At 44.0% G+C, this 14,379-nt stretch overlaps 1 protein-coding gene across 1 annotated transcript; it reads right to left on the reverse strand.

Annotated features, from left to right (window-relative positions):
* Window positions 1–1,922: 1,922 nt before the first annotated feature.
* LOC120064058 (tubulin alpha chain-like) lies at window positions 1,923–13,343 on the reverse strand. The gene is made up of 4 exons (XM_039014383.1): window positions 13,228–13,343; window positions 5,604–5,826; window positions 5,270–5,418; window positions 1,923–3,268 (listed from the first exon to the last, which is right to left on the reverse strand). The coding sequence occupies exons 1-4, from the start codon at window positions 13,228–13,230 to the stop codon at window positions 2,294–2,296; spliced, it is 1,350 nt and encodes a 449-aa protein (XP_038870311.1). The 5' UTR covers window positions 13,231–13,343; the 3' UTR covers window positions 1,923–2,293.
* Between the last annotated feature and the right edge of the window lie 1,036 nt (window positions 13,344–14,379).

The raw sequence follows: 14,379 nt of genomic DNA on the forward strand, positions 1-14,379 counted from the left end.
TGACCTGCGCGATCATCTAAGACCAACCACCCGTACAGATGATGAAAAGGAGGAGTATTTCTCTCTGTAATAAAGCCCTTTTATGTGGGAAAAAAATCTAATTCTGATTGGCTGGACCTGGCTCCCCAGTGGGTTGGTCTGGCTCCCAAGTAGGTGGGCCTATGCCCTCCCAGGCCCATCCATGGCTGCGCCCCTGCCCAGTCATGTGAAATTCACAGACTAGGGCCTAATGAATTTATTTAAATTGAATGATTTCTTTATATGAACTGTAACTCAGTAAAATCATTACATTTTGCGTTTATATTTTTGTTCAGTATATGTATTATGTAATTATTAAAACTGCAATTATTTTTATTCATTTATATTTTTTATTTATTTCTGTATTTCTTCCTCCAATACAATAGTGAGGGTGTGTCAATCAAACATCTGTGGGTGGTATCTAACACACCATTGGATGATCAATGTCATGGCGCGCTGCTCGATTGCTTTTGCCTGCTTTTGCACCACCTATTTGAAGCTAACTAGCTGTAGCCTTCTGGTTAGAGTGTAGAGGAGGGAGGTAGCCTAGTGGTTAGAGTGTAGGGGCGGCAGGTAGCCTAGTGGTTAGAGTGTAGGGGCGGCAGGTAGAGCCTAGTGGTTAGAGTGTAGAGGAGGGAGGTAGCCTAGTGGTTAGAGTGTAGGGGGGGCAGGTAGCCTAGTGGTTAGAGTGTAGGGGCGGCAGGTAGCCTAGTGGTTAGAGTGTAGGGGTGGCAGGTAGAGCCTAGTGGTTAGAGTGTAGAGGAGGGAGGTAGCCTAGTGGTTAGAGTGTAGGGGGGGCAGGTAGCCTAGTGGTTAGAGTGTAGGGGGGGCAGGTAGCCTTCTGGTTAGAGCGTTGAGCCAGTAACCGGAAGGTTGATGGATTGAATCCCCGAGCTGACAAGGTAAAAATCTGTTGTTCTGCCCCTGAGCAAGGCAGTTAACCCACCCGGGTGTCGTGGATGTAGATTAAGACAGCCCCACGCACCTCTCTGATTCAGAGGGGTTGGGTTAAATGTGGAAGACACATTTCAGTTGAATACATTCAGTTCTATAATAACAATTAGCCACAATAGTGAAATTAGTGGTTTGCCTTCAAAATAAAAGTCCCACATTGAAACTGATGCAAACGGATACAAATAGTAATTTCATGCTATATTTTGGACTAGATAATGCTAAACACGTTTGGAATGTTGTTATATAAATTCAACAAAAAACAATAATTAGTTCATTTGACAACAAAAAAAGAATTCTGATGAAATTGCAATGTGGATGCATTAGACTTCAGAATTGCATTGGGGGCATACTGTATTCACTGTACAGCCTTACCTATAAATCTTGGGTCCTTGAAATGGGGCATCAGCCTACTCAGTGACACCCACAGAATACAACCGTGAAGAGTGTACACCAATATTACTGCACTATTCTATATTACTGCACCTTCCTCCTCTTTCTATTACTGCACTATTACCAACTTTTTCCACGTAAAATATTGCCGCTTTTTCTAGTTTTTCAAGCGAATGTCTTTTAATGGAGTATGCGAGGCATACTTGAAATAAACCAAATCTAGTATGCGGGCACCTTTATGCGATACCACTTCGCTCTGAAGCCGCCAAGTGGATATCGAATGATCTAATTAGCCCCAAACATAAATCCTACACATTTATGAAGGCTGAGATGAGTTAATAAATCCAACATTGATAGCAGTAATCAAAAAGCCAGAATACCGGTAGGATAATATACTAGGGGCTAATTAGCATTTAGCCAACTGTATTCATTCATAAAGTATCCTTGCTGGTAATTTAAAGCCTTGGCTACAGTAAAACACACTAATTGCAACATCTAATCAAGTCATGGTGTCGTAGGGTGTGAATAAAGAAGAATAAAGCGATATATTTTGAGGATAACTTTATTGAGCTAGGACATTATGGATGAGGGCCTCATTATAAAAAACTAGCATGTTCCTGTACAACTTCTGATTTAGCCGTCAATAAAACGTTGATTTAGAATAACTCAGTAAAAAAAGGAAAACATTGGCAAGGCAACAGTATTCTTCAAATCAAAGAAAAGGGGTAACTTTTCAGTGTTACAGCAATTTTTCATTTCTAAATTGTCTAAGATGTGGAATTTCATGATATGGATATTAAATTCAGTGTCAACGACATACAAATTAAATACAGTTTAATAATTAAGATACAATAACCAAAATATTTGACGGCTCCTTTGGACTCATTTGGCAATTAACCTTGGTCCGGAACCAAACCAGCAAATTCGTTGTTTAATACTCTTCTCCTTCTTCCTCCTCCTCAAACGAGTCGATGCCCACCTCTTCATAATCCTTCTCCAGGGCTGCCATGTCTTCTCTGGCCTCAGAGAACTCTCCCTCCTCCATGCCCTCACCAACGTACCAGTGCACGAAGGCTCTTTTGGCATACATCAGGTCAAACTTGTGGTCCAGACGTGCCCAGGCCTCAGCGATGGCTGTGGTGTTACTCAGCATGCACACGGCCCTCTGGACCTTGGCCAGGTCTCCTCCAGGAACCACCGTAGGGGGCTGGTAGTTGATACCCACCTTGAAGCCAGTGGGACACCAGTCCACAAACTGGATGCTCCTCTTGGTTTTGATGGCAGCGATCGCTACATTGACATCCTTGGGAACAACGTCGCCACGGTACAGGAGACAGCAGGCCATGTATTTGCCGTGACGAGGGTCACACTTCACCATCTGATTGGCCGGTTCGAAGCAGGCATTGGTGATCTCAGCGACTGACAGCTGCTCGTGATAGGCCTTCTCAGCGGATATGACTGGGGCATAGGTAGCCAGAGGGAAGTGGATACGGGGGTAGGGCACCAAGTTGGTCTGGAACTCTGTCAGATCAACATTCAGGGCTCCATCGAAACGCAGGGAGGCAGTGATGGAGGAGACGATCTGACTGATCAGCCTGTTGAGGTTGGTGTATGAGGGACGCTCAATATCGAGGTTCCTACGACAGATGTCATAGATGGCCTCATTGTCCACCATGAAGGCACAGTCAGAGTGCTCCAGGGTGGTGTGGGTGGTCAGGATAGAGTTGTAGGGCTCCACCACAGCTGTAGACACCTGGGGAGCTGGATAGATGGCAAACTCAAGCTTAGACTTCTTGCCGAAGTCGACAGACAGACGTTCCATCAGCAGGGAGGTGAAACCAGAGCCAGTGCCTCCCCCGAAGCTGTGGAAAACCAGGAAACCTTGGAGACCAGTGCACTGGTCAGCCTGAGGGAGACATCAACACAGCCTATCAGACCAGCACATCAACACAGCCTATCAGACCAGCACATCAACACAGCCTATCAGACCAGCACATCAACACAGAATTATCAGACCAGCACATCAACACAGCCTATCAGACCAGCACATCAACACAGCCTATCAGACCAGCACATCAACACAGCCTATCAGACCAGCACATCAACACAGAATTATCAGACACTATGAATTTAGGGGCAATTTACACTGAACAAAAATATAAAACGCAACATGTAAAGTGTTGGTCCCGTGTTTCATGAGCTGAAATAAAAAGATCCCAGACATTTTCCATATGAACAAAAAGCTTATTTCCCTCAAATGTTGTGCACAAATTTGTTTACATCCCTGATAGTGAGCATTTCTCCTTTGCCAACATAATTCATCCACCTGACAGGTGTGGCATATCAAGAAGCTGATTAAACAGCATGATCATTACACAGGTGCACCTTGTGTTGGGAACAATAGAAGGCTCCTCTAAAATGTCTGCAGAAATGTCCACGAGAGCTGTTGCCAGAGAATTGAATGTTAATTTCTCTACCACAAGCCGCCTCCAACGTCATTTTAGAAAATTTTTCCAGTATGTCCAACCGGCCTCACAACCGCAGACCATGTGTACGGTGTCGTGTGGGTGAACGGTTTGCTGATGTCAATGCTGTGAACAGAGTGCCCCATGGTGGCGGTGGGGTTATGATATGGGTAGGCATAAGCTACGGACAACGAACACAATTGCATTTTATCGATGGCAATTTGAATGCACAGAGATACCGCAATGAGATCCTGAGGTCCATTGTTGTGCCATTCATCCACCGCCATCACCTCGTGTTACAGCATGATAATGCACAACAACCATGTCTCAAGGGTCTGTACACAATTCCTGGAAGCTGAAAATGTCCCAGTTCTTCCATAGCCTGTATACTCACCAGACATGTCACCCATTGAGCATGTTTGGGTTGCTCTGGATCGACGTGTACGACAGCGTGTTCCAGTTCCCGCCAGTATCCAGCAACTTCACACAGCCATTGAAGAGGAGTGGGACAACATTCCACAGGCCAATCAACAACCTGATCGACTCTATGCGAAGGAGATGTGTCACACTGCATTAGGTGAATGGTGGTCACACCAGATACTGACTGGTTTTCTGATCCAAGCCCTTACTTAAAAAAAAAAAAGGTATCTGTGTTCCCAGTCGTGAAATCCATAGATTAGGGCCGAACTGATTTCCTTATATGAACTGTAACTCAGTAAAATCTTTGAATTGAAATGTTGCGCTTCTAATTTAGTTCAGTATAACATCAACAGTGGTGTACCACAAGGCTGTCTATTCTCCCCCTTTTTATTTTGATGGTTCAACCGTTATCAAATGATATTGGGAATAACGCAGGGTTAGGAGGGTTATGGGTTACGAGGGTTATGGGTTACGAGGGTCATGGGTTACGGGGGTTATGGGTTACGAGGGTTATGGGTTACGGGGGTTATGGGTTACGGGGGTTATGGGTTACAGGGGTTATGGGTTACGAGGGTTATGGGTTACGAGGGTTATGGGTTACGGGGGTTATGGGTTACGAGGGTTATGGGTTACGGGTTACGAGGGTTATGGGTTACGAGGGTTATGGGTTACGAGGGTCATGGGTTACGGGGGTTATGGGTTACGGGGGTTATGGGTTACGGGGGTTATGGGTTACGGGGGTTATGGGTTACGGGGGTTATGGGTTACGAGGGTTATGGGTTACGGGGTTATGGGTTACGAGGGTTATGGGTTACGAGGGTCATGGGTTACGGGGGTTATGGGTTACGAGGGTTATGGGTTACGGGGGTTATGGGTTACGGGGGTTATGGGTTACGAGGGTTATGGGTTACGGGGGTTATGGGTTACGGGGGTTATGGGTTACGAGGGTTATGGGAGAAAAGCTTCTTGTTTATCATATCATGTCTCTAATTGTCAACAATTCATTCTTCAAGCAGTCTTACCAGTTTACGGATCCTGTCCAGGACGGAGTCAATGATCTCCTTGCCGATGGTGTAGTGACCGCGGGCGTAGTTGTTGGCAGCATCTTCCTTGCCTGAGATGAGCTGCTCAGGGTGGAACAGCTGGCGATAGGTACCTGTCCTCACCTCATCTGGAGAAAGAGAAAACAGTATTTTTCTATATGGAGAGAAGACCAGATACCAGTGGATGATGTTGTGTACACATTTAGAAATGGAATGCACTGGAACATCTGAGATCTGCTTTAGTAGATGCCTCGTAAATGTTGAAATGTTTTTCAAAAGGATAAAAGTTTCTGTAAAAAGACAAACATCTTACCGATAACGGTGGGTTCCAGGTCGACGAAGATGGCGCGTGGCACGTACTTCCCGGTGCCCGTGGCGCTGAAGAAGGTGGTGAAGGAGTCGTCGAGGTTACCTGTGGGCTTGTCACTGGGCATCTGTCCGTCCGGCTGGATCCCATGCTCCAGGCAGTACAGCTCCCAACAGGTGTTACCCATCTGGACTCCAGCCTGGCCCACGTGAACAGAGATACACTCACGCTGTTGAGAGAGACGGGGAGAGAAGGAGAAGAGACAATGTGAATGAAATAGACAGTGATAACACCTGACCACATGGAGGATAACACAGTGTGGTCTAAGAGGTCCAAGAATTCAGATGTGTATCGTCTGTGTGACACCATGTGTGTAAATTATTATGATACACTGAGGGTACAAAACATTAAGAACACCTGCTCTTTCCATGACATAGAGACTGACCAGGTAAATCCAGGTTAAAGCTATGATCCCTTATTGATGTCACTTGTTAAATCCACTTCAATCAGTGTAGATGAAGGGGAGGAGACGGGTTAAAGAAGGATTTTTAAGCCTTGAGACAATTGAGACATGGATTGTGTATGTGTTCCATTCAGAGGGTGAATGGGCAAGACAAAAAATGTAAGTGCTTTTGAACGGGGTACGATAGTAGGTGTCAGGTGCACTGGTTTGTGTCAAGAACTGCAACGCTTCTGGGTTTTTCCATGGTCAACAGTTTCCCGTGTGTATCAAGAATGGTCCACCACCCAAAGGACATCCAGCCAACTGGACACAACTGTGAGAAGCATTGGAATCAACATGGGGTCAGCATCCCTGTGGAACGCCTTCGACACCTTGTAGAGTCCATATTAGGGAGTTGTTCCTAATTGTTGGTCCGTGTATATGCCCATATGATGATTAGTTTTGTGTCATCCCAGAGATTTGAATGTAGTCCCCACTAGGTGGAAACAGAGAATCAGAAACAGAAGGTAACAAATATGGAGAGAGAGAGGGCGGGGGTAGAGAGAGAGAGAGAGAGAGAGAGAGAGAGAGAGAGAGGGCGGGGGTGTAGAGAGAGAGAGAGAGAGAGAGAGAGGGAGGGCGGGGGTGTAGAGAGAGAGAGAGAGGGGGAGGGAGAGAGAGAAAGAGAGAGGGGAGGGAGGGTGAGAGATGGGACGGTGAGAGAGAGAGAAAGAGAGAGAGGGGGAGAGATGGGAGGGTGAGAGAGAGGGGAGGGAGAGAGAAAGAGAGGGGGAGGGAGGGTGAGAGATGGGAGGGTGAGAGAGAGGGGGAGGGAGAGAGAAAGAGAGAGAGGGGGAGAGAGAAAGAGAGAGATGGAGGGAGAGAGAAAGAGAGGGAGAGAGAGAAAGAGAGAGAGAGGGGGAGGGAGAGAGAGAAAGAGAGAGAGCGAGAGAGCGAGGGGGGGAGAGGGGGGGTGTAGAGAGAGCGAGAGGGGTGGTGTAGAGAGAGACAGATGGGAGGGAGAGAGAGAGAGGGGGGGAAGACAGACAGTTGCTGCAGCTGTTGTTGGAACTCCTGTTTAAGTCACTCTACAGGAGGAGAAGGGCAGCTACCCTTTGCTACTCTTCTATGGGTACAACAGGCTCCTTGTACGGGACCCATGAATCAACGTATATAAATGTATATTTTCCTTCTTATACCTTGTTTGAATTAGCCTCTCCCTAAGCAGATTTGGCTCAATCCCAATCACCCTAATTAAAGTTTGAGCGAGGTGTAGTGCCTTTTAAGCCCTCTAGTTGGCGCTCCAAACGAAGCGAATCGAGATGCAGACTTTCTATCGCGTGTTTCCCCCAAACTCCCATGATGCTCTGCGACCCAACCCTGGAGAGTTGCTTCGAGAATAATGGCTGGAAAAAAATACTAGGATGGAAGTTAATATAAGTAATTATAACTTCATAACGAATCATGCAACAAAAATGTACAGTTAAGAGGAATATATTAGTTAATGTAGAGACTGACCAGTATGCTTTTTTTTGTTTGTTGTCAAAGTTAATTTAAGAAAAACGCTATTTAACAAGCTATCTGTATTTGTATTTATTATGGATCACCATTAGTTCCTGCCAAAGCAGCTCTACTCTTCCTGGGGTCAAGCAAAATTAAGGCAGTTTATACAATTTTTAAAACATTACAATACATTCACAGATTTCACAACACACTGTGTGCCCTCAGGTCCCTACTCCACCACTACCACATATCTACAGTACTAAATACATGTCTATGTATAGTGTGTATGTTATCGTGTGTGTGTGTGCATGTGTCTGTGCCAATGTTTGTGTTGCTTCACAGTCCCCGCTGTTCCATAAGGTGTTTTTTAAGTGTTTTTTAAATCAAATTTTCTGCTGGCATGAGCTACTTGATGTAGAATAGAGTTACATCTGTAATCTGACTAGCTATACATTTATCTTGAGATATGGGCTTTCCACATTTGTATGAATTGTAATTTGTGTTGTTTAATGTTTTAGGGACTTCTGAGCAAACCAGCGAACCAGGCTGTGATCTGGTGTAACCCAGAGGATGTAAAGAATCTAGCTAAAGCATTGATTGAAGATATTTTTTCTGCAATACAGCTGAACGTAACGTAGCTATCGTAACCTAACGTAGCTAGCGTAGCTAGCCTAACGTAGATAGCATAACGTAGCTAGCGTAAAACAACGTAGCTAGCATAACGTAGCTAGCGCAACGCAACGTAGCTAGCATAACGTAGCTAGCGTAACGTAGCTAGCATAACGTAGCTAGCTAACCATGTTCTATCTAATTGTGTAGTGCAGGATATAAAAGACTTGTGTACTATAGATGTGGAGCTATGTAGTCGATGTGTCTACGGACCCTCACATTTTTTGGTATGAATATTAGTTCAGAACAGTGGTTTTCATTTTTAATTGCTTCCACTGGTTAATCATTCATCGCTAAGAAATTGCAGGAAATGACGGAGTGAAGGAAATGCGACTGTTCCATTTCAAACTGCTACTATGGGAAAGTCCTGCTTCAGTACTACGCCACATTGAATCACAGCCAATGAATGTCTACATTATGGGCACATTGTTGTTTTCCAGTTATCATATGTTGCTTAGTACACATACTGTAAGTATCTATTTGTTGCATGAGAAATATAAGGAAAGATATTACTGGAATGAATCATGTTTATAGTGTTTACTTTACAAGGTGACTGAGTTCAAACTGCCAGAATCTGTTGATGTCTAGGTGGCCAGACAGGTTCATTACAAGACAGGGTAGTCTGTCAGTCATACGCCCTAATAGTGACCTATATAGAAACACACAGTATATTTGGGACACACAGTATGTTATCCTATGGTATTCAGAGCCTTGACAAACATGAGGAGTTGAGACAGAAATGGCTGCCTGCTGCAGAGATAACGACCAGCAGCAGAAGAGGAGATGAGACAGAAATGGCTGCCTGCTGCAGAGATAACGACCAGCAGCAGAAGAGGAGATGAGACAGAAATGGGTGCCTGCTGCAGAGATAACGACCAGCAGCAGAAGAGGAGTTGAGACAGAAATGGCTGCCTGCTGCAGAGATAACGACCAGCAGCAGAAGAGGAGAAGAGACAGAAATGGCTGCCTGCTGCAGAGATAACGACCAGCAGCAGAGGAGGAGAAGAGATAGAAATGGCTGCCTGCTGCAGAGATAACGACCAGCAGCAGAAGAGGAGATGAGACAGAAATGGCTGCCTGCTGCAGAGATAACGACCAGCAGCAGAAGAGGAGTTGAGACAGAAATGGGTGCCTGCTGCAGAGATAACGACCAGCAGCAGGAGAGGAGGAGTTGAGACAGAAATGGGTGCTTGCTGCAGAGATAATGACCAGCCAAGAACTTACTGAAATAACTGTCATCCTCTCCTCTCTCTGACTGCATTTCAAAACTGCAAGGTCAGGCTTTTGGCTCAGCTCTGCAGTTCCATCCAGGACAACTATGGCTGCGTCACAAATGGCACCTTATTCCCTATTTTGTACACTACTTTTGACCAGGGCCCATAACGTGCTGGTAAAAAAGTAGTGCACTATATAGGGGATAGGCTGCCATTTCAGACACTATATAGGGGATAGGCTGCCATTTCAGACACAACCATAATTTTCTCAAGGAGACATAACTAGGCCTTCAGTCCCTATGTGGCCTCTGCCTCATCATCAGCTGCTGCTGAAGCCAGAAAAATCAAAATACCCTACAATTATCTATGAGAACAGACCAGAACACGGCAGGATAACACTAAATAATGTCTGACTTAAGTCTGTGTGACAATGAGTCAGTGATGTATTGGCCTTGACTCCTGATACACCCAGTTTATGGGCCTAATTCAGACACACACAGGGACACTACCATCTAAAGATCACTTTCCCAGACGGATACTGATTAAACCTAGTCCTGGACTAAGAAGCTATTTCAATGGAGATTCACAACTGAGCATGCTTTTTTTTTGTCCATTAACAGGTGTAATCTTGGTCTGGGAAACTGGTCCTAAAAGTATGAATCCTTGTCTCCACTAGGGATTAGTGATAATTCCCTCTGCCCTAGTCACAGACTATTTTTAAACCTGCCCCATTCTAGCTGCCCCCCCTGGAGACTGAGTGATGGACAGGGGCCTACTGGGGGGGAAAGATGGTCGCCAAGTTTGGGCAACACTTGCCAGGTCAGGGGCCCAGCTGGCTGCTATTTCTGGGGAACCCTCAGTCTCATTAACCTGACTTTTACTCACTCCTAACTTGCTGTAATCACCAGGCAGTCACCACCAAAATCCAGCTAGACATTTCATAGATGGAAACCCAGCTCTATCAAACTTTTCAAGTACTGGATAAAGTACTAGTTAAAGTACTAGATAAAGTAGTAGTTAAAGTACTAGATAAAGTACTAGTTAAAGTACTAGATAAAGTAGTAGTTAAAGTACTAGATAAAGTACTAGTTAAAGTACTAGATAAAGTACTAGTGTGTGTGTGTGGTATTGCTTCTTCATTACATCTTAGATTCTGTAACTTTTCTATTCTGTCTCTAGATTCTGTAATTTAACTATTCTGTCTCTAGATTCTGTAACTTTTGTATTCTGTCTCTAGATTCTGTATCTTACCCATTCAGTCTGTAGACTCTGTATCTTACCCATTCAGTCTGTAGACTCTGTATCTTACCCATTCCGTCTGTAGACTCTGTATCCTACCCATTCAGTCTGTAGACTCTGTATCTTACCCATTCAGTCTGTAGACTCTGTATCCTACCCATTCCGTCTGTAGACTCTGTATCCTACCCATTCCGTCTGTAGACTCTGTATCCTACCCATTCAGTCTGTAGACTCTGTATCTTACCCATTCAGTCTGTAGACTCTGTATCCTACCCATTCAGTCTGTAGACTCTGTATCTTACCCATTCAGTCTGTAGACTCTGTATCCTACCCATTCCGTCTGTAGACTCTGTATCCTACCCATTCAGTCTGTAGACTCTGTATCTTACCCATTCAGTCTGTAGACTCTGTATCTTACCCATTCAGTCTGTAGACTCTGTATCCTACCCATTCCGTCTGTAGACTCTGTATCCTACCCATTCAGTCTGTAGACTCTGTATCTTACCCATTCAGTCTGTAGACTCTGTATCTTACCCATTCAGTCTGTAGACTCTGTATCCTACCCATTCAGTCTGTAGACTCTGTATCTTACCCATTCAGTCTGTAGACTCTGTATCCTACCCATTCCGTCTGTAGACTCTGTATCTTACCCATTCCGTCTGTAGACTCTGTATCCTACCCATTCAGTCTGTAGACTCTGTATCTTACCCATTCAGTCTGTAGACTCTGTATCCTACCCATTCCGTCTGTAGACTCTGTATCCTACCCATTCCGTCTGTAGACTCTGTATCCTACCCATTCAGTCTGTAGACTCTGTATCTTACCCATTCAGTCTGTAGACTCTGTATCCTACCCATTCAGTCTGTAGACTCTGTATCTTACCCATTCAGTCTGTAGACTCTGTATCCTACCCATTCCGTCTGTAGACTCTGTATCCTACCCATTCAGTCTGTAGACTCTGTATCTTACCCATTCAGTCTGTAGACTCTGTATCTTACCCATTCAGTCTGTAGACTCTGTATCCTACCCATTCAGTCTGTAGACTCTGTATCTTACCCATTCAGTCTGTAGACTCTGTATCCTACCCATTCCGTCTGTAGACTCTGTATCTTACCCATTCAGTCTGTAGACTCTGTATCTTACCCATTCAGTTTGTAGACTCTGTATCTTACCCATTCAGTCTGTAGACTCTGTATCTTACCCATTCAGTTTGTAGACTGTATCTTACCCATTCAGTCTGTAGACTCTATCTTACCCATTCAGTCTGTAGACTCTGTATCCTACCCATTCCGTCTGTAGACTCTGTATCCTACCCATTCAGTCTGTAGACTCTGTATCTTACCCATTCAGTCTGTAGACTCTATCTTACCCATTCAGTCTGTAGACTCTATCTTACCCATTCAGTCTGTAGACTCTGTATCTTACCCATTCAGTTTGTAGACACTGTATCTTACCTATTCAGTCTGTAGACTCTGTATCTTACCCATTCAGTTTGTAGACTCTGTATCTTACCCATTCAGTCTGTAGACTCTGTATCTTACCCATTCAGTTTGTAGACTCTGTATCTTACCCATTCAGTCTGTAGACTCTGTATCTTACCCATTCAGTCTGTAGACTCTATCTTACCCATTCAGTCTGTAGACTCTGTATCCTACCCATTCCGTCTGTAGACTCTGTATCCTACCCATTCCGTCTGTAGACTCTGTATCTTACCCATTCAGTCTGTATCTTACCCATTCAAGTCTGTAGATTCTCCTGTAGGCTACGATTTCTCAACACACCCTGAAACAACCACAAAGCTGCAATTCCTGTCCTGCAGAGCAACACGTTCGTTATTGATAGCATGACTGAAAAAATGAGAAACACCCTAAATCACTCACTCACTCACTCACTCTCATTCTCTCATTCTCTTCATTAGTAAGAGAAGACTAGATAGTAAGAGAGTATTTGACACTACTGTATAGTTAATCCTAATTAATATCTGCAATTACAGTTTGTTCTAGGTCAGTTCTAATGGGATATTTTTTTTTTTTAAGGGTTTCAATAAACATCTTCCCAGAACAGAATGATTCAATGCATAATCATGATGAATGAATGCATTTCAATTGTAAATTCACATGTTAGCTACACTGATGACATTCTGTTCTGTGCAAAATGCAAAATGACATTCTTCCTTTCAGTGACAGTAATGGTTTATTTTCGATGCGTCACTGTAGTTCTTCAGAGTTGCACACAAACTGCACTGCACCCCCTGAACCGTCTGTCGGGGGGATTTGCGGTAGGAATGAACACTGCGCATGGGAGCTGTGCCATTAGACAAAATAACATCGTGCAAGAGTTAAAATGGTCAAGTGGTATAGAAACGACGATAGCACAGACACTGTAGGTTATTGCATTGTGTTTTTTTGCAAATGAAATGGAGAAAGAAAAAAAATAAGAAAACATATGTTGAATAAAAACAGACAGTTAAAACAAGAATGCAAGCTTAACATTAAAAAAAAATACATTTATTTACGTGTAGTTGAACCCCAAAATGTCAGCATTCCAAATGAAAAACACTCACCATTGTGCTTTTGCAGTATCAGTCTCTTGGCTAAACGGAGAAAATAATATTAGACGAGGTCGTTTTTTTTTCTTTTTTGGAGGAATATGTTGTACTTCTCGCAGCGGCCGTCAGTGTGGTCTCCGTGAGTAAGTTGTGCCCGGTGTGCTGGAGCTGCTCATCACGCTATATTCAATGCAGTGGCGTCATGGAATGGATCCCTCCTCCTGCTGTGTATTTTATTAGTATGCGCAAATTGTCCGACCGTAGGCTACTGGCACAGGTAGAATTTGCTGCGTCATTTTTAGCCTAGGAGTGAGATTTTTTTTTGGGGGGGGGGGGGAAGCTTGTGCTCAATCTTTGCAGACATTTCTGCTGAGCTGGTACATTAATGCTGATTACAATTTGAGATGTCTCTCCCTTGGGTGGTAGCCTTTCCAGCAGCGAACTTGGTTTGAGAGACTCGTATTATTTGCCCATAGCCTCTATACTCTGATGCGAATGGGCTATTTTCTCCTAACATTTCCACCTAGCAAACATCACATACACCAAGCGGTGACATGTTGCAACTCTAATATTCTCATCTGTAACCAGTAGGTGGCACTGTAACCTAATGTACAGTAGTGGTGCGGAATGTGGAACACGTTAGAAAGACTTGACATCTGTCCTGTGTGTCACTGAGTTCACGTCACATAAGTGGTATGCAGAACGAATGCGTTAACGAATGCGTTAACAGCAGCCTTTTGTCATCTGGTTTGAATTAAAGGGTTAAAACTATATTGGCTCCCGAGTGGCACAGCGGTCTAAGGCACTGCATCTCAGTGCTTTGAGGCGTCACTACAGACACTCTGGTTCGAATCCAGGCTGTGATTGGGAGTCACATAGGGCGGTGCACAATTGTCTGGGTGTAGACCGTCATTGTAAATAAGAATTTGTTCTTAACTGACTTGCCTAGTTAAGTACATTTTTTAAATATATATATAATCCAACTAACAGCTCAAGGCATTATAAATTGGTTAGTTATTTTTTAGGAAAACACAATGTGTTGCTTTAAATCCAATAATCAAACAAAAAAAATAATACATTTGTATTGAAATATATTTTCTCAGAGAAGAATAAAGGTCATGTTTGACCTTCGGGTGCGCTTGTTTGTTGGTACGGAATGGTTCTTTG

Source organism: Salvelinus namaycush, chromosome 19 (assembly GCF_016432855.1).
Source record: "Salvelinus namaycush isolate Seneca chromosome 19, SaNama_1.0, whole genome shotgun sequence".
Lineage (NCBI taxonomy): Eukaryota > Metazoa > Chordata > Actinopteri > Salmoniformes > Salmonidae > Salvelinus > Salvelinus namaycush.